Source organism: Nerophis lumbriciformis, linkage group LG01 (genome assembly GCF_033978685.3).
Source record: "Nerophis lumbriciformis linkage group LG01, RoL_Nlum_v2.1, whole genome shotgun sequence".
In the NCBI taxonomy this organism is placed as follows: Eukaryota; Metazoa; Chordata; class Actinopteri; order Syngnathiformes; family Syngnathidae; genus Nerophis; species Nerophis lumbriciformis.
The window spans coordinates 14435433-14456788 of NC_084548.2; the positions used below are offsets into that span (position 1 = coordinate 14435433).

The 21356-nt window shown below is 37.7% G+C and overlaps 1 protein-coding gene across 1 annotated transcript; it reads right to left on the bottom strand.

Moving 5' to 3' along the window:
- Positions 1 to 6067: 6067 nt before the first annotated feature.
- Positions 6068 to 21356, bottom strand: tprg1l (tumor protein p63 regulated 1-like). Its single transcript, XM_061975835.1, has 6 exons — positions 21003 to 21356; positions 20832 to 20923; positions 12715 to 12765; positions 12513 to 12638; positions 10496 to 10649; positions 6068 to 6738 (listed from the first exon to the last, which is right to left on the bottom strand). The coding sequence occupies exons 1-6, from the start codon at positions 21219 to 21221 to the stop codon at positions 6544 to 6546; spliced, it is 837 nt and encodes a 278-aa protein (XP_061831819.1). The 5' UTR covers positions 21222 to 21356; the 3' UTR covers positions 6068 to 6543.

A 21356-nucleotide genomic window follows, 5' to 3' on the forward strand; every position in this document is an offset into this window, starting at 1 on the left:
TTAAGCAAAAGAGTAAAATACGTAACATCTTTAAATATTGAAGTGCAGTCCATTATCAATGGGACTGGTGGATAATTTACCTATTTTTTGCAGGCCATACTTTCATGATGATGTTATTCTATACCAGTGTTTCTCAAATGGGGGTACGCGTACCCCTGGGGGTACTTGAAGGTATGCCAAGGGGTACGTGAGATTTTTTTTAAATATTCTTAAAATAGCAACAATTCAAAAATCCTTTATAAATATATTTATTGAATAATACTTTCAACAAAATATGAATGTAAGTTCATAAACTGAACATCAAATCAAGTAGGCTATTCCATTCATTACAATGCAACAATGCAATATTCAGTGTTGACAGCTAGATTTTTTGTGGACATGTTCCATAAATATTGATGCTAAAGATTTCTTTTTTTGTGAAGAAATGTTTAGAATTAAGTTCATGAATCCAGATGGATCTCTAATACAATCCCCAAAGAGGGCACTTTAAGTTGATGATTACTTCTATGTGTAGAAATCTTTATTTATAATTAAATCACTTGTTTATTTTCCAACAAGTCTTTAGTTATTTTTATATCTTTTTTTCCAAATAGTTCAAGAAAGACCACTACAAATGAGCAATATTTTGCACTGTTATACAATTTAATAAATCAGAAACTGATGACATAGTGCTGTATTTTACTTCTTTATCTCTTTTTTTCAACCATTGATTAGGGGGTACTTGAATTAAAAAAATGTTCACAGGGGGTACATCACTGAAAAAACGTTGAGAACCACTGTTCTATACGATTAAACTCATTGTCCTTTGGAGACATTAGTTGGGAAATTATATTATATATGCATTTATTCTGACCATAAAAATTGTCTGCATTTAAAATCTTTAAATACTAGCAATAGTACAGCAATGTACTATTGTGTAGTTTAAGAATTGGAGCCCTAAATGTAGCTTGGGCACATGCCAACCAGGTAGACTTGACAGGTCTGCCTGATTGGCCCCGCCTATGAGAGCAGCTGATAGGCAACACGTCACAGTGGTCTGAAAAAGACTGCAGATGACAGTCGAAACATGTCAGGTAAAGATTCCATCTAATATACCGAAAATATTGTCTGATTACAAGACAATTTGAAAGAGCCGTATTTTTCGGACTATAAGTCGCAGTTTTTTTCATTTGGCCGGGCTCCAGTGCGACTTATATATGTTTTTTTCCTTCTTTATTATGCATTTTCGGCAGGTGCGACTTATACTCCGGTGCGACTTATACTCCGAAAAATATGGTATATGAATAAGAAGAAATAATGAACCTTTTTGAGCAATGTTGCTTTTTCTTCAGGCATCATCTCTGATGTCATTCATAAACTGCAATCTATTTCGCCCGATGCTCCCAATTTTATAATGGGGGATTTTAACCATGTAACCCTAAAAAAAAAAGTCCCTGACAAACTTTTATCAATATGTGTCCTGTCCAACTAGGCGGGACAAAACCTTGGATCTTTGTTATGGGTCAACTAAAGACACTTTTAAATCCCTCCCCCTTGCCTCTTTGGGATCAGCCGATCATAACTGTGTGCACCTTCTGGCCATCTACAAGACTCTTTTAAAAAGGGAAAATGGGAGGTGAAATTATGGGCAGAAGAATCTGTGCTCTACCTGCAGGATGGCATTTGCTCACACTCTGCCTTTTGTAGAGATATGATTATTTCTAGTAAAATGGTTAAAATCTACCCCAATAACAAGCCAAGGGTCTCTAAGTCAGTAAAGTCCAGCATACATAAAATTAAAATTGCTTTTCAATTGGGTTCTGCATCAGATTTTCAGTTGGCTTCCAAGAAGCTGGAAATTGAAATTCTGAAAGCAAAACAGAGATACAAGTCCCAAATGGAAAACAAGATGACTGCCAACAATGTAGTATGAACATTTTGGCCAGCGCCCAGAACGTAAACACTAGTGCACGTTACTTGAAATAATTTAAATTCAGACTCTGATTTTGCTAATGCCCTTAATTGTTTTTACAACCGTTTTGATATACTCTTGATTTTAGTAAGGGAATACAAGAATTCAAACTTCACAATATCCAACACCTTCCCATTAATGAAAAAGATGTTGAGATAGCCTTTTCACACACAAAAATAAACAAGTCCTGGAGCAGATTATATTTGTGGTCGACTACTTAAGTTTTGTGCAAAAGAACTGAGCTCAGATTTTACATCTCTTTTAACCAATCTTTAGAAACACAGCATGTCCCCAAAGTCTGGAAAGATGCTATAATTGTACCAGTCCGTAAGTGCAGTCGTCCTAACATTTTTAATGATTTTAGACCTGTAGCCCTGGGGCCGTATTTATCAAGCGTCTTAGAATTACTCCTAAGAAGTCTGCTAAGAGTTGACTTATGAGTAAAGAAATTCTTCGCTGAAAGCTGCACTTAAAAGTTAGATATTAAGCGTCTTACTCACACTTTCAGCGAAGTGTAGGACTGAATCTTAAGTGTCACACTCAGAGCTGAATTACGACATTACTATGTGCCGTAAACGGAATTTTAGGTGATGTCATTTCTGTGTCCATAGAAATGACCAATCCCGGAAGGGAATCCCTTGTCTAAGAATAAAGAAATATCTTAGAAATATTTAGGTGGACAATGGGAGTGTATATTTTGACAATAAACTACAAAATAATACAAAACAAACAAACAATATTGGCAATGAATCAAAAATAAATGTTTCCTTTTCTTTCCAATTAATTTTCCCAGTGGCGAGATATCGAAGCATTGTGATGACCTTTAGTTCTGCTGTGAAAGCTCTGCTGCGTGATGTTGCTGATGAGATGACGCCCCTTATTAAATCTGTGACAAAAATAATACCCGCTCTGTCTAAACGATACCGTTTGATCAGCTGCTCGTCATCAAACAAAGCCAGGACATCCTTCCGCTCTCTGAACGTTCGCGCACTTCTCTCTCGCCTCAGTGCCATCCCCCGCTGGCAACTCCTAACCACTTAGGACACCTCTGAAGGTCTCTTAAATATCGTGGAGAGTAGGAGTGATTCTTTGACTTAAGAAAGTTGATAAATAGCTTTTATTCTTAAGTTTGAGAGTAGGACTAAATTTCGCAAATTCTCAGGACTTAAGTGTAAAATGGCACTCTAAGACGCTTGATAAATACGGCCCCTGACCTCTCTGCCAATGGAAACCCTGGAAAGACTTTTAAAAAACATTGAACATGCTCTTGATCCACTGCATTTCTTAAAGGCCTAAAAGAGGAGTTGAGGATCCCACGCTCACTCTGATTCGTTTGCTTTTTAAACACCTGGAGGGAAATGAGTGTCATGCCTGTCTTTTATTCATTGACATTTCATCTGCTTTTAATACAATTCAACCCCACAATCGTCTTTTAGCACATTTGAACTTAATAAATCATCTTTAGACTTTTTAACAAACAGAACTCAAAGAGTCAGAGTGAATGTTTTTTTTAATCAAACACAATGTGCTCGTCAACTGGCTCCTCATAAGGATGTGTGCTCTCGCCAATGCTTTTTATTCTCTACACAAATATGTGTTTGATTGATTGAGACTTTTATTAGTAGGTTGCACAGTGAAGTACATATTCCGTACAATTGACCACCAAATGGTAACACCTGAATACGTTTTTCAACTTGTTTAAGTCGGGGTCCACTTAAATTGATTCATGTATCAGAGCACTTTTAAAAATCTGACTATTTTAAAGTACGCAGATGACACAGTCATTGTCAGTCTCCTTCAGGGCAATAAGAACAAACATGGGGCTATTGTTGATGATTTAGTCAAGTGGTGTGATTAATCATATCTACAAGTGAACAATCTTAAAACAAAATATATGATTATTGATTTTAGAAGGAAAGCAGGAATTACTTATGAGGGAACCATTTATTAATCTGTCAAAGTTGTGCAATCCTGTAAATATCTTGGGACCATTATTGACAATGCTTTGAATTTTAAGGGTAACTGTGATGCTGTATGCAAAAGAGGTCACCAGCGTCTTCACTGTCTCAGGGAATTGTCATTCCTTCATGTTGACAAAACCATGATGATTGTATTTTATCGTGCTTTTATTGAATCTGTTTTATCATTTTGTCTGGTGTCATGGTTTGGAGAGCTGCGTCTGAAGGACAGAAGCCGATTAGGCCAAATAATGAAGTGGTCAAGTCGACTTAAAGGGGAACATTATCACAATTTCAGAATTGTTAAAACCATTAAAAATCAGTTCCCAGTGGCTTATTATATTTTTCGAAGTTTTTTTCAAAATTTTACCCATCACGCAATATCCCTAAAAAAAGCTTCAAAGTGCCTGATTTTAACTATCGTTATAAACACCCGTCCATTTTCCTGTGACGTCACATAGTGAAGCCAACACAAACAAACATTGCGGAAAGAACAGCAAGCTATAGCGACATTAGCTCGGATTCAGACTCGGATTTCGGCGGCTTAAGCGATTCAACAGATTACGAATGTATTGAAACGGATGGTTGAAATCTGGAGGCAGGTAGCGAAAACGAAATTGAAGAAGAAACTGAAGCTATTGAGCCATATCGGTTTGAACCGTATGCAAGCAAAACCGACGAAAACGACACGACAGCCAGCGACACGGGAGAAAGCGAGGACGAATTCGGCGATCGCCTTCTAACCAACGATTGGTATGTGTTTGTTTGGCATTAAAGGAAAATAACAACTATGAACTAGGTTTACAGCATATGAAATACATTTGGCAACAACATGCACTTTGAGAGTGCAGACAGCCCAATTTTCATCAATTAATATATTCTGTAGACATACCCTCATCCGCGCTCTTTTCCAGTTTTGGAGTTGATGTCAGCAGGCCAGGGAAGCTAGGGTCGATAGCTCGCTCGTCTGCGGGAACAAACTGCCGCCATTGCTTGCCGTGCTACCGAGGTCCTTTGTCCCTGAATTGCTCACACACTCCGGCAGATTCAATGGGGGTCTGGCGGCAGATTTCTTTGACTTTATCGTTGGAAATGCATCTGCTTTGAGTGTCGCAGGATATCCACACATTCTTGCCATCTCTGTCGTAGTATAGCTTTCGTCGGTAAAGTGTGCGGAACAAACGTCCAATTTCTTGCCACTTTCGCATCTTTGGGCCACTGGTGCAACTTGAATCCGTCCCTGTTTGTGTTGTTACACCCTCCGACAACACACCGACGAGGCATGATGTCTCCAAGGTACGGAAAACAGTCGAAAAAAACGGAAAATAACAGAGCTGATTTGACTCGGTGTTTGAGAAAATGGCGGATTGCTTCCAGATGTGACGCCACGTTGTGACGTCATCGCTCCGAGAGCGAATATTAGAAAGGCGTTTAATTCGCCACAATTCACCCATTTAGAGTTCGGAAATCGGTTAAAAAAATATATGGTCTTTTTTCTGCAACATCAAGGTATATATTGACGCTTACATAGGTCTGGTGATAATGTTCCCCTTTAAGTGGTGAGCCTCAGCTGAGTTTGGAGTCCCTGTACACTAGGCAGGTACAGCGGATTGCTAACTCAATTACAGCAGAAATCTCCCACCCTCTTTAAGATGAGTTCCAGCTCTTCCCGTCTGGTCGGAGGCTTAGGGTTCCAAGATGCAGAACATCTCGGTATAGAAACAGCTTTATTCCAGCCGCAGTTATTCTTTAAAAAAAAAATTATAGCTATATTGCGCATATTTATTTTTATCTACTTATTAAATCATGGTAGTTGTATCTTACTGTCTTATTAACTTTTACTCTGTCTATTGTTGTTGTTCACGTGACTTTTGAGTACTTTGTCATGTTGTGATCTGTTTTGTGTTAATACCTGTGTTTATTTTATGCCATTCTCCTGTATTTTACACTGTGAAAAAAATCTACCTTCGGGTACAAATAAAGTTACTTGAACTGTACTGATGAGCTATAAACCAATTACATGTGCAACAAATCTGGAAACATCCCTAGAAGACCTACCTATAATAAAAACAGACAAATCCAAGTTTACATATTTACAGAGGAAAAATACTGCAGTATGTCAACAAACATTGTTTGGTCAACATGGAGACTGTAGAAAGAAGAGTCATATAAGATAATTTATTGTTTTCATTGTCCACAGATACCAAGAAGAGTGATTCAGAAAGAAAGTGCAAATTAATCGCCACAATTCCCATATTAGCAATATGTATCATTCTAAATTATGTGACTCCACATAAAAGTTTGGCCTCATGATTGTTAAAATTCATTGAACATACTTCTCATCTTTGGCCATGAACGTTGTCGTCACCCTAACCAAATATTCATTTGAAAGAAGTCGCACAGGACTGCCAGTTTCAGACAAATACAGAGCGTATTAAAAAAAAGCCAAAGCTGTTTTCATACACTCGAGGAGCCCATGCAAGTATGGCAGCTCTTGAAGGAAAATGACTTAAAAACAAAAGTGTCCATGCAAGTCTTGAGCTGGTTGAACACTTGTCTGCTGCAACAACTCACTCTGATCGACTTTGCGCCGCACAAAACACAAGGCTTGTGTCTTGCTTGGACTAACCGTCTCTAGAAACCAATCTTTCCACGCGTCATGGAGTAGCCCAACTTAGCCTCATTGTTGATGAAGGACATGATGCCCAGGTAGGTCTCGATGAGCAAGGGCCTCTCCAGGATCAGGACTCCATTGGCCCGACCGAGGATGGGCTGCTCCTTGTGGGCTCTCTTTACAGCCTGCACCAGCTGGGTCTGAAAGTTGTCCAGCTAGACCGAAGAATGACAAATGATAAACAGATGTAAAGTAGCCACGGATGCACAAACATTACAGTCGCGAGGGAAATCAAGGAGATTAATGACCAAAGACCATCAGAACCTAGACCTTGAACTGTTGTTGCCAACAAAAAAGTGGCTTTGATAGAAAAATGTGCTGCCAAACAAAATCATTGGAGTTATTGTAAGGAGATTAATTTTGTCAGCGAGGCAGCAATCGGCTCATTGTTTTCAGCTGGATTGTGGCCACTGCCTCTGTTCTTTCCGGCTATGAATGAACGCCTGTACCACTGGTCACCATTCTTTGTCTTTGAGAGGTGAAAAAACTCAACACAGAATCCTCCTCATATTTATATTTTTATATATATATATTTTTTTTATATATACATATATATATATATATATATATACCGTATTTAAAAAATTTAAAAAAAGCATAGAGATACCACGCATCTTAGAAAACCATTAAACGTTGATCTTGCAAGAAAATGAATAGGGAATTGTCACTGTTCTAGACCAGTGGTTCTCAACCTTTTTTCAGTGATGTACCCCCTGTGAAATGTTTTTTAATTCAAGTACCCCCTAATCAGAGCAAAGCATTTTTGGTTGAAAAAAAGAGATAAAGAATTAAAATACAGCACTATGTCATCAGTTTCTGATTTATTAAATTGTATAACAGTGCAAAATATGTATCATTTGTAGTGGTCTTTCTTGAACTATTTGGAAAAAAAGATAGGTTTTTATTTATATTTATAAAGGATTTTTGAATTGTTGCTATTTTTAGAATATTTAAAAACAATCTCACGTACCCCTTGGCATACCTTCAAGTGCCCCCAGGGGTACGCGTACCCCCATTTGAGAACCACTGTTCTAGACAATTATTTCAACATTGTCAACATTTATCTATTTTTTTTGGAGGATCCCCTCATAAAACTTTTGTTTTAAGTAGGGGTGTCCTAATCCAATATATATATATATATATATATATTTGTCTTGATATCAGCAAAAAAAACAAGCATCGAATGATATCGGCTTGCATGTAAAATCTCCGACATCAGCTTTGATACACGCAGACCTGCAGCGCAGTTAACATTTACATGTCCTCCAATAAGTAAACAAAGTTGGTCTTTTCTTGTGTTTTAGTGAAGTCGTTTAATAAATGTAAACATGGTAAGCTATAGCTACACGACAGCTAAGCACACAAGCTAGACACACATATAGTCGTGGTCAAAAGTTTACATACACTTGTAAATAACATAATGTCATGGCTGTCTTGAGTTTCCAATCATTTCTACAACTCTAATGTTTTTTTTGTGATAGAGTGATTGGAGCACATACTTGTTGGTCACAAAAAACATTCATGAAGTTTGGTTCTTTTATGAATTTATTATGGGTCTACTGAAAATTTGACCAAATCTGCTGGGTCAAAAGTATACATACAGCAACAGACATTATCAATTTTGGTGATGTAGAAAAGTTACAATCAAATCAAATTAGCTTCATGGCATGGCCTCTTAACTTCATGTGAGTGATTATGGTTGACGACACCTGTTGACTTCTCTGAGCCCATTTAAATAGGGCTCATGTGATGCAGTCATTAGACTCAGTTACAAACGCGACAATGGGAAAGTCAAAGGAAATCAACACAGATTTGAAAAAACGAATCATTGACTTAAACAAGTCAGGAAAGCAACTGTGCAGACAATTGTTCGTAAGTATAAAGTGCATGGCACAGTTTTGTCACTGCCACGATCAGGAAGAAAACACAAGCTATCACCTGCTGCTGAGAGAAAATTGGTCAGGATGATCAAGAGTCAACCAAGAACCACCAAAAAGCAGGTCTACAATGAATTGGAAGCTGCTGGACCACAGGTGTCAGTGTCCACAGTCTAGCGTGTTTTGCATTGCCATGGACTGAGAGGCTACCACGCAAGAAGGAAGCTCCAGAAGCGACACCTTAAGGCTCGTCTAAAGTTTGCTGCTGATCAAATAGACAAAGATAAGACCTTCTGGAATAAAGTTCTGTGGTCAGATGAAACAAAAATTAAACTGTTTGGCCACAATACCCAGCAATATGTTTGGAGGAGAAAAGGTGAGGTCTTTAATCCCAGGAACACCATGCCTACCGTCAAGCATGGTGGTGGTGGTAGTATTATGCTCGGGGCCTGTTTTGCTGCCAATGGAACTGGTGCTTTACAGAGAGTAAATGGGACAATGAAAAAGGAGGATTACCTCCAAATTCTTCAGGACAACCTAAAATCATCAGCCCGGAGGTTGGGTCTTGGGCGCAGTTGGGTGTTCCAACAGGACAATGACCCCAAACACACGTCAAAAGTGGTAAACGAATAGCTAAATCAGGCTAGAATTAAGGTTTTAGAATGGCCTTCCCAAAGTCCTGACTTAAACGTGTGGACAATGCTGAAGAAACAAGTCCATGTCAGAAAACCAACAAATTTAGCTTAACTGCACCAATTGTGTCAAGAGGAGTGGTCAAAAATTCAACCAGAAGCTTGTGGATGGCTACCAAAAGCGCCTTATTGCAGTGAAACTTGCCAAGGGACATATAACAAAATATTAACATTGCTGTATGTATACTTTTGACCCAACAAATTTGGTCACATTTTCAGTAAACCCATAATGAATTCATAAAAGAACCAAACTTCATGAATGTTTTTTGTGACCAACAAGTATGTGCTCCAATCACTCTATCACGAAAAAATAAGAGTTGTAGAAATTATTGGAAACTCAAGACAGCCATGACATTATGTTCTTTACAAGTGTATGTAAACTTTTGACCACGACTGTATGTGAACAATATTGCAATCTAAAACACCACATTCGTCAATATAATCAAATATCAAATAAACATAGTTGCATATTACTTATAGATACAACGTCTTTCAAGGAAAGGCGTATTAGAATGTATCTAGTAACAAGCGTGTCTGCATCATTCAATTTACTGCATCATAAGCAACTTCATGAATTATCGTGGTAACTAACGTATTTTTCGGAGTATAAGTCGCTCCGGAGTATAAGTCGCACCGGCCGAAAATGCATAATAAAGAAGGAAAAAAACATATAAGTCGCACTGGAGTATAAGTCACATTTTTTGGGGAAATGTATTTGATAAAACCCAACACCAAGAATAGACATTTGAAAGGCAATTTAAAATAAATATAGAATAGTGAACAACAGGCTGAATAAGTGTACGTTATATGACGCATAAATAACCAACTGAGAACGTGCCTGGTATGTTAACGTAACGTATTATGGTAAGAGTATAACATATAGAACATGCTATAATCCCATGAAATCTTATACGTCTAGTCTCTTACGTGAATGAGCAAAATAATATTATTTGATATTTTACGGTAATGTGTTAATAATTTCACACATAAGTCGCTCCTGAGTATAAGTCGCACCCCCGGCCAAACTATGAAAAAAACTGCGACTTATAGTCCGAAAAATACGGTAGGTGTCTTCACCCAAAAAAATGTATCACTTCAACTTAAAGACAGCGTATGTCCATTGCAGACTGTTAATAATACATAGGTCATAGCTCCTATTGTTCTCGGTTTGACTAATTTCATTTCCTCAAACATTTCCCAATTTAAAATAATAAAAGTATGTATGATTTCTGCTGATATCGCATCGAACTAATATTGATATCGACAATACTCAGGCTTCTGATATATCGGAAGTGAAAGAGTTGTATCAAGACACCCTTCGTTTTAAGAATAAATGTGAGTACCTGGCAAAGTGAGGCCACCTTCTCGTCAGCGTGGGCCATGGTGTGCTCTGTGAAGGTGGCGTACGGCATATCTGTGGACCACGGGTTCCAGCGGTTTATGAAAGAGGCCCGAGGACGCTTGTCCCATTGGACTCGAATGCCCGCACCCTCTCTCCTGCAACAAGACGTCATGCAAGTACACTGAAAATAGTGCTTTTGTGTCCCTATATCCCTATGCTGCTGCTGTCACATATACTGTAATATTGTACATGTGTTGTATATATTGTATATTGTATATATCAGGGGTCACCAACGCGGTGCCCGCGGGCACCAGGTCGCCCGTAAGGACCAGATGAGTAGCCCGCTGGCCTGTTCTAAAAATAGCTCAAATAGCAGCACTTACCAGTGAGCTGCCTCTATTTTCTAAATTTTATTTATTTACTAGCAAGCTGGTCTCGCTTTGCTTGACATTTTTAATTCTAAGAGAGACAAAACTCAAATAGAATTTGAAAATCCAAGAAAATATTTTAAAGACTTGGTCTTCACTTGTTTAAATAAATTCATTTATTTTTTTACTTTGCTTCTTATAACTTTCAGAAAGACAATTTTAGAGAAAAAATACAACCTTAAAAATGATTTTAGGATTTTTAAACACATATACCTTTTTACCTTTTAAATTCCTTCCTCTTCTTTCCTGACAATTTAAATCAATGTTCAAGTAAATTTTTTTATTTTTATTGTAAAGAATAATAAATACATTTTAATTTAATTCTTCATTTTAGCTTCTGTTTTTTCGAACTTATTATGATTAAAATTCAAAAAAAATATTCTGGCAAATATAGAAAATCTGTAGAATCAAATTTAAATCTTATTTCAAAGTCTTTTAAATTCTTTTAAAATTTTTGTTCTGGAAAATCTAGAAGAAATAATGATTTGTCTTTGTTAGAAATATAGTCCAGTTCAAAGTGTGACATGATTTATTTAAAAATTTGAGAGTTGACTTTTGTATTTTACATGAGTTATTATTTGTACAAACATGATGCAAAGTAATTCATGATTTGTTAAAAAATGTTAGTGGCTAGCTAGTTAAAATGGGATATTGTGATTTCACAAGACTGTCTTAGAAGTGCTCATTTGAAAATGTTCAATTTGAAAAATGTGCACTGAGAGAAAATATAAAAATAAAGTGTTGCATATTGATATTTATCTGTTTCTATATATATTTATTGTGAGAAATCATTAAGATGATCAGTGTTCCCACAAAGATAAATATCATTAATTATTAATAATAACATAGAGTTAAAGGTAAATTGAGCAAATTGGCTATTTCTGGCAATTTATTTAAGTGTGTATCAAACTGGTAGCCCTTCACATTAATCAGTACCCAAGAAGTAGCTCTTGGTTTCAAAAAGGTTGGTGACCCCTGGTATATATTGTATATATTTTATAGACATAATATAATATATCTGTATATATATATTATTCTGTACACATATGTATATATTCGTATATATGTTAGATTTTTTTATCGCTATATTAGTCTATTCATACCTGCACTGTCCTTTCCATCCTTACACTTTCCATCATTGTAACTGAGCTACTGTGTTGAACAATTTCCCTTGTGGATCATTAAAGTTTGTCTAAGTCTATTTGGTGTCACAAAATACCTGTATTAAAATGTATTTTTTTCTTTTTGTCATACACAAGTGATCTGGAGAGATACATACCCTTTTTATTATAGTCCACCAGTTATTTTTCTCATTTTCATTTGACTAATAGATGGCACAATAACAATGTTTAGATTGTGCAACATAAATGATAGACATTTGGTTTTGGGTTTTGTATATTGCAATACAGATTTTAGGCCATATTGCCCTTGTAGCAGCTTAAGCTGGCGTACAGTATGTCATGTGAGGCGTGTGCTGCCTAGTAGTGACGGCGTGATTTACAGCTCCAGCAACCTTTTGACAAATAAATATACATTATGCCAAAAACTGAAGGACATACAAAAGCTGTATTAAAAAGGTAGTCTGCGTACTTGTTCAGGGATTTAGGCGGGAACTCAAACTCTCCCACCGAGATGGTGTCGACGGCGTTGAGCGAGATTCTGACCACCTGCTGACACAGCAGGTTGATAAAGTCATACTTGCACACCAGCAAGGACCTGTAAATCCAAACTGAACGTTAAGGAGTGCTCACTGCTCATAGACGTGACGTCAGGCGTACAGCAGCAGACTTACCGGTCTGTAATCAGGACTAGTCTCTCCTTCTCGTTATTCCAGTGGTCTATTCTGCAAACACGACGGGCGGGTTAGGCTGCTGCTAACAAAAACAATACACTCGTACACAATGTTCCCTCTAAGGTGCGCGCCTGTGCAATTACACACCGCTCAAGCGTCCTCTGCGCACGGCAAATCTATGCCACGCACAAAATCAAATAAAAAAATAAGCGCATAACAATTTTCGACACGACACGGACACGACAGAGAAAACAGTTTTCGTCATCATTGTTCAAATATTGTAACGTCTGTCGAGACGCTTTGAGGACATGAATTCCATCCATCACTTTACTGAGCAAAACTCTTTATTGTCGGCCATAAACACATCACCAAAACATTAGTAAAAAAAAAAAAGATATCTAGCAAAAGTGGTCATTTTCTGCAGTACAAACCAGACCAAAACCAACTTTGTTATATCAACACATGCGCCAACACATGCACATATGGCACTTAGCCAGTGATGTGTTTACAGCCACACATAAAGTGTAATTCCAGGTCGTTACACTATGATTTACCAATCAAATGTGTGCTTATTCTAGTGTAATTTATTAGGAATCTTGATTTATAAATATTAATCTTGAAATGCTGTTAGTATATTAAATAAATACTAATAAAAATATATTTTTTACAAACAGGAAGTTGCAGGAATGTACACACGATCCCCTGCTTACATCTCATTGTGCAACATGTGAATGTTTTAATGGGGAATAAATGCAATGTCTGAAGGGGTAACAAATTATTTCCAAAGCAGGACCTCCACCCAGACAAACAATACAAGTACACAGTTCATGAAAAACAATATTTTTATTAATAATAATAATAATAATGTTATTGTCATTGTAAGTGGGCCTAAACACTTATATTAGAAATGGAAATGACTGCTGTCATTTGATTATAATAATAAAAGAATGTTGTCTGTCTATCTGTGTTGGCCCTGCGATGAGGTGGGGACTTGTCCAGGGTGTACCTTCCGCCCGAATGCAGCTGAGATAGGCTCCAGCACCCCCCGCGACCCAGAAAGGGACAAGCGGTAGAAAATGGATGGATGGATAGAGATTTAACTTGTTATTTAGTCAGGTTTGGGACAGGTGTGCTGCTGGTGTAGCCACAGTGTGCACGTCTGATGTTGCTCACATGGGCTCCACTGAATGCTCAGGGAGTTTTTGCGTTTGCTCACACACATGAAAAATTAGAGGGAACATTGCTCGTACACAAAGATGACTCTGAGAATGTACAATGTCTTGTGCAAGGGTAGTACAGCAGTGCTATTGAAGCAAGATGCCATTCTTTTTTAAAACTGTGTTAAAAAAAAAAAAAAGGAAACTAATAACCATTTCATCATACGTAGCTTATGGAATATTGAACAAGAGTAAGCACTTGGCATACAGCAGGGGTGTCAAACTCATTTTAGATCGGGGGCCATATGGAGAAAAATCTACTCCCAAATGGACTTGTAAAATCACGGCATGATAACTTAAAAAATAAAGACAACTTCGGATTGTTTTCTTTGTTTGAAAATAGAACAAGCACATTCTGAAATTGTACAAATCATGTTTTTGTTGTTGTTTTTTTACAAATACCTGTTGCGGTTAATAGTATTTATACTTAGTTTGTCGTTATTTATATTTTCTGAATAAATTATGTGATAATGTTCATCGGTTAACTCATTGGTGTTAATTTTCAAATTATCAAAATCAAATTACAGGATGTTATGTAATTTTATCATTTTCCTCGAACTGATGTACTAACATCATGTGGTTTATTTTGTACATATGTAGCATCATCTACAAAGTAGGGCTGGGCGATATGGCCTTTTATTAATATCGCAATATTTTTAGGCCATGTCACGATACACGATATATATCTCGATATTTTGCCTTAGCCTTGAATGAACACTTGATGCACATAATCACAGCAGTATGATGATTCTATGTGTCTACATTAAAACATTCTTCTTCATACTGCATTAATATATGCTCATTTTAAACTTTCATGCAGAGAGGGAAATCACAACTACCGTATTTTTCGGAGTATAAGTCGCGCCGGAGTTTAAGTCGCACCTGCCGAAAATGCATAATAAAAAGGGAAAAAAACATATATACGTAAGTCGCACTGGAGTATAAGTCGCATTTTTTGGGGAAATGTATTTGATAAAACCCAACACCAAGAATAGACATTTGAAAGGCAATTTAAAATAAATAAAGAATAGTCAACAACAGGCTGAATAAGTGTACGTTATATGAGGCATAAATAACCAACTGAGAACGTGCCTGGTATGTTAACGTAACATATTATGGTAAGAGTCATTCAAATAACTATAACATATAGAACATGCTATACGTTTACCAAACAATCTGTCACTCCTAATCGCTAAATCCCATGAAATCTTATTCTTCTAGTCTCTTACGTGACTGAGCTAAATAATATTATTTGATATTTTACAGTAATGTGTTAATAATTTCACACATAAGTCGCTCCTGAGTATAAGTCGCACCCCCAGGATAACTATGAAAAAAACTGCGACTTATAGTCCGAAAAATACGGTAAGTCAATTTACCAAAACTGTATTTATTAAACAGTTATTAAGCAGTGGCACAAACATTCATGTAATCTCAAAACAGAAAGTGTAAGATTGTCAGATACATTTTAAAACAAGCTATTAGTGCACTTTTGTTCATGATGTCCCTAAGATGACACATCAAAACACTAAATTAAAGTGCACTTTTTATACAGAATGCCACTACAATATTTTAAAACAAATAAAGTGCACTTTTGTGCATGATGTCACACAAGATATTTCAATAACTGTAAAATAAAAATTAGCCGCGCAATAGGGTATGTCCTTCACTATGTGGTAGGTTACTGCGAACATTATCTCCTTAAGTTGTTGAATATTTTTTTCATATGGTGTTGATGTGGAAATGGAAAACGCCAGGCTCAATTGTGTCAGTACTGGTTGCTTCGGCATTTTGTTGAATGTGGCAACGGCCGGAGATGTTGACATGCAGCGTTTTAAGCACTCTTCATTCTCTAGCGGGTGACTTTTCAAATGATGCTACAAATTAGTAGTGGTGCTACTTTTTGTACAAAAAGTAGCACACTTTACATATTACGGTTGTCTGTTCAACATTTTCCCGCTTGAAGCCAAACCACCGCCAGATGATGGACCCCCTGCTGTTTTTCTTGGGAATTAATTATTCTTCCCCCATTTGTTACCAGATTCGCATCTTTCTTTCTCTCGTATTAACACTCGCACCGCTTCACTTGCACCACCTGCCACCGCTAACCTTACCCATGCTGCTACCTCTCTGCTCAGCGAGGGCGTATGACGTTGCACGCGCGACAGTATGTGGCGTATGTAAGAAGGTGCGCTTGTTTTATCTCTCTGTGAGAAGGAGAGACAAGAAAGAGTGAGAAAAGCCTGTAGTGTAATGCCTGCAGCTAAAAGCAACTGCGTGGGAACGTATAATCGAATACTCACGAAATAGTCATTTTCTACATCGCACAGAGACAAACCCGCGATATTGAGTATATTCGATATATCGCCCAGCCCTATAGCAAACTCATCACACGGGCCGGATAAAACCTGCTTGCGGCCCTGATCCGGCCCTCGGGCCGTACGTTTGACACCCCTGGCATACAGTGTTTACAGTTTTTTCCAAGTGCTTACACACTACATTTTTAATTTCCACACAGTTAACGAAGTCTACACACAGTAAACAAAACCGCTGTGCAGATTTGCCTAATATTAGGCATAGACTCTGCTTCACAGTTTTTGCGAAATATTACACACAATGCTTTACACACACTTTCCCATCTTGCACACATATAAGGATTGTGATACACACACCTTCTCATCTTGCACCGATAACGATTGTGATACACCCATTTTCTCACACACTAGGATTATGATACACACATCTTTATCTCCAGATTTTGTTTCAAACTTTTTTATTTGTCTCAGATTTTAATTTGTACTGCATGTCATTGTTGACTCCTGTGGTATGTTACTTTACCTGACTGTGGTAAAAATAAATGTTTGCAGCATCATTGTTGAGCAGTTCTTGAAAAGATTACAGGATATTTTTACTTTCTTACATATAGGCCCACTTCAAAGTAAACAATGACGATTGCTGTGGATTTGCCAATATATTTTGTCAAATTACAGTAATCATTCATCACATATGCTAAAAAGGTCAGGCAAAATGCCCCAAACATGTGATTTCTTATAGTAAAATAGGGGTTTTTACAAACGTGTTTTGTATTTATCACTGTTGTGGGTAACTCACTCCAATAGTGTCTTATCATTTGAAGTCTGTGTGAGTGAGATGACAATCAAACTGCATTTTTACAAATGCTTGCTTAATTTTTTATATGTTTTGACCAAAGTGTGTCATTTTGCAAATAATCTAGGGATTAAGGAAATTGAATGTGGTGTTTGGTAAAGTGTGTAAATCCTTTTGAAAAAAGACAACACAGTTAGTAAAATTGTGTGTAAGCAAATGGAAAAAAACTGTAAATATTTGCAGTTTGCAGCATCATTGTTGAGCAGTTCTTGAAAAGATTACAGGATATTTTTACTTTCTCTTTATGTCCTTACGTATAGGCCCACTTCAAAGTAAACAATGACGATTGCTGTGGATTTGCCAATATATTTTGTCAAGTTACAGTAATCATTCATCACATATGCTAAAAAGGTCGGGCAAAATGCCCCAAACGTGAAAATGTTTGAAAATTTCACAAAGTAAAATAGTACCCCGCCTTCCAAATGCAGCTGAGATAGTCTCCAGCACCCCCCGTGACCCCGAACGGGACATGCGGTAGAAAATGGATGGATGGATGGAAAATAGGGTTTTTTAAAAATGTGTTTTGTATTTATCACTGTTGTGGGTAACTCACTCCAATAGTGTCTTATCATTTGAAGTCTGTGTGAGTGAGATGACAATCAAACTGTATGTTTACAAATGCTTGCTTTATTTTGATGAATGGGCATATGTTTTGACCGAAGTGTGTCATTTTGCAAATAATCTAGGGATTAAGGAAATTGAATGTGGTGTTTGGTAAAGTGTGTAAATCCTTTTGAAAAAAGACAACACAGTTAGTAAAATTGTGTGTAAGCAAATGGAAAAAAACTGAATATTTGCAGTTTGCAGCATCGTTGTTGAGCAGTTCTTGAAAAGATTACAGGATATTTTTACTTTCTCTTTAGGCCCTTACGTATAGACCCACTTCAAAGTAAACAATGACGATTGCTGTGGATTTGCCAATATATTTTGTCAAGTTACAGTAATCATTCATCACATATGCTAAAAAGGTCGGGCAAAATGCCCCAAACGTGAAAATGTTTGAAAATTTCACTAAGTAAAATAGGGTTTTTTACAAATGGGTTTTGTATTCATCACTGTTGTGGGTAACTCACTCCAATAGTCTTATCATTTGAAGTCTGTGTGAGTGAGATGACAATAAAACTGCATTTTTACAAATGCTTGCTTTATTTTGATGAATGGGCATGTTTTGACCAAAGTGTGTCATTTTGCAAAATAATCTAGGGCAGTAGTTCTTAACCTGGGTTCGATCGAACCCTAGGGGTTCGGTGAGTCGGCCTCAGGGGTTCGGCAGAGCCTCCGCCGCGGAGGTCAAGACACGCCTGACTCATCGTGTAAACAAAAGTTTCTCCCTGTCGGTGTATTATGGATACCCCCAAACAATATTCCCTCTAATTTTCCGTATGTGTGAGCAAATGCAAAAACTCCTTGAGCATTCGGTGGAGCACATGTGAGCGACGTCAGACGTGCACCTGCAGCACACCTGTCCCAAACCTGACTAAATAACAAGTTCAATGTTTTATGATTTTAATCAAATTACAGCAGTCATTTCCATGAGGTTATTTTCTAATATAAGTGTTTTGGCCCACTTACAATGACTATAACATATTGTTTTTCATGAGCTGTGTACTCGTATTATATGTCCGGGTGGGGGGGTCCTACTTTGGAAATAATGTGTACCCCTTTCAGATATCGCATTTGGTTCCCACCAAAACATTCACGTTGCACAATGAGATGTAAACATGGGATCATGTTAAAGTTAAAAAGTTAAAGTTAAAGTACCAATGATTGTCACACACACACTAGGTGTGGCGAAATTATTCTCTGCATTTGACCCATCACCCTTGATCACCCCCTGGGAGGTGAGGGGAGCAGTGGGCAGCAGCGGTGGCCGCGCCCGGGAATCATTTTTGGTGATTTAACCCCCAATTCCAACCCTTGATGCTGAGTGCCAAGCAGGGAGGTAATGGGTCCCATTTTTATAGTCTTTGGTATGACTCGGCCTGGGTTTGAACTCACAACCTACCGATCTCAGGGCGGACACTCTAACCACTAGGCCACTGAGTGTGTACATTCCTGTAACTTTCTGTTTGTAAAACATACCTTTAGTAGTATTTCTTTAACATAATAACATCATTTTATGATTCCGGGTCGGGTTCGGTGAATGCGCATATGAAACTGGCGGGGTTCAGTACCTCCAACAAGGTTAAGAACCTCTAGGGCAGGGGTGCTCATTACGTCGATCGCGAGCTATCAGTCGATCGCGGAGGGTGTGTCAGTCGATCACCAGCCAGGCATTAAAAAAATAGTCCTAGAAATGAGCGATCATAAATCTTCACTATGCCGTCACTTTCGTCACTTGATTGACATTCACGGCACCCGAGGGTCTTCTGAGATGACGCTGGCTGCTGCCAGCTCATTAAAATTACCGACTGGAAGGCGAGAAACACTTTATTTCAACAGACTCTGGCGCCGTACCTGTCGTCAAAACTCCAAAGACCGACTGCACAGTTGCGCTAACAAAATAAGAGTCTCAGAAACCTGGCGTGCATAAGCTAGCAAGCTACGGAGTTTGCCGACAATGTGTTTCTTGTAAAGTGTATACAAAAGAGTACAGAAGCTGGACAAATAAGATGCCAAAAACCAACCACTTTCATGTGGTATTGGACAGAAAGGAGGACTTTTTTTCTCCTCCATTCGAAAATGCGGACGTTATCCGCACTACTGTCTGATTCCATCAATGCAAGTCATCAGAATCAGGTAATACACCAACTTATATTCTGTCTTCATGAAAGAAAGGAATCTATATGTGTTAAACATGCTTGTATTATCTTTAAACACCTTTAACTTGTTAACAATATTAACTATATGTGTTAAACATGCTTGTATTATCATTAAACACCTTTAACTTGTTAACAATATTAACTACGGTATATGTGTTGAACATACTTGTATTATCTTTAAACACCTTTAACTTGTTAACAATGTTAACTATATGTGTTAAACATGCTTGCATTATCTTTAAACACCTTTAACTTGTTAACAATATTAACTATATGTATTAAACATACTTGTATTATCATTAAACACCTTTAATTTATTAACTATATGTGTTAAACATGCTTGCATTATCATTAAACACCTTTAACTTGTTAACAATGTTAACTATATGTGTTAAACATGCTTGCATTATCTTTAAACACCTTTAACTTGTTAACAATATTAACTATATGTATTAAACATACTTGTATTATCATTAAACACCTTTAATTTATTAACTATATGTGTTAAACATGCTTGCATTATCATTAAACACCTTTAACTTGTTAACAATGTTAACTATATGTGTTAAACATGCTTGCATTATCTTTAAACACCTTTAACTTGTTAACAATATTAACTATATGTATTAAACATACTTGTATTATCATTAAACACCTTTAATTTATTAACTATATGTGTTAAACATGCTTGCATTATCATTAAACACCTTTAACTTGTTAACAAAAACATATATTTCATAAATAAGTAAATATAAACTATATATATGAATGAGGTAGATCCCCACGACTTGATCAATTGAAAAGTAGCTCGCCTGCAGAAAAAGTGTGATCACCCCTGCTCTAGGGATTAAGAAAACTGAATGTGGTGTTTGGAAAAGTGTGTTAATCCTTTTGAAAAAAGACAACACAGTTAGTAAAATTGTGTGTAAGCAAATGGGGGGAAACAAACAGTAACAAGAAGCAGACTTACTGAGCCAGGAGCCACACACTGAGCACCTCTCCATCCTCAGAGGGAAGGGCCACAGACCGGATGTCGCTGACCGCCTGCTCGATGGTACCTGGCTGGGGTGGACATGGACCACGCACGTCAGACAGCATCACCACGCACTCTCGCGACAAACATTGCCACGCAACATCTCACCCTGAACACAAAATAGTCCTTGACTTTGGCCTGCATGGTGGGGTTGTGTACGTGAAAAGGCGTCAGCGTCTGCAAGGGCCCGCAGCAGGCTCCCTGGCCCAGACCCCGCCCGGCCTCCAGCGGCGTGAAGGCGACCTCCACCCCTTCCTCGACCTGGGCCGGGTGGAGGACCGCAGCCCCCGGACTCTCCGGCTCCACCGTGTCATTCAGTTGAAGCATTGTGTGTTTCTAAACGGGAGCTACTCTAAAAGGACGACAGGAGGAAATGTTATTCCCTGCCAGCACAGCCGCCCATTGCGCACCAATTAATTGTTTTGATAGTGGAAGCGCTTTGCTTGACTTCCGCCTTCCAGC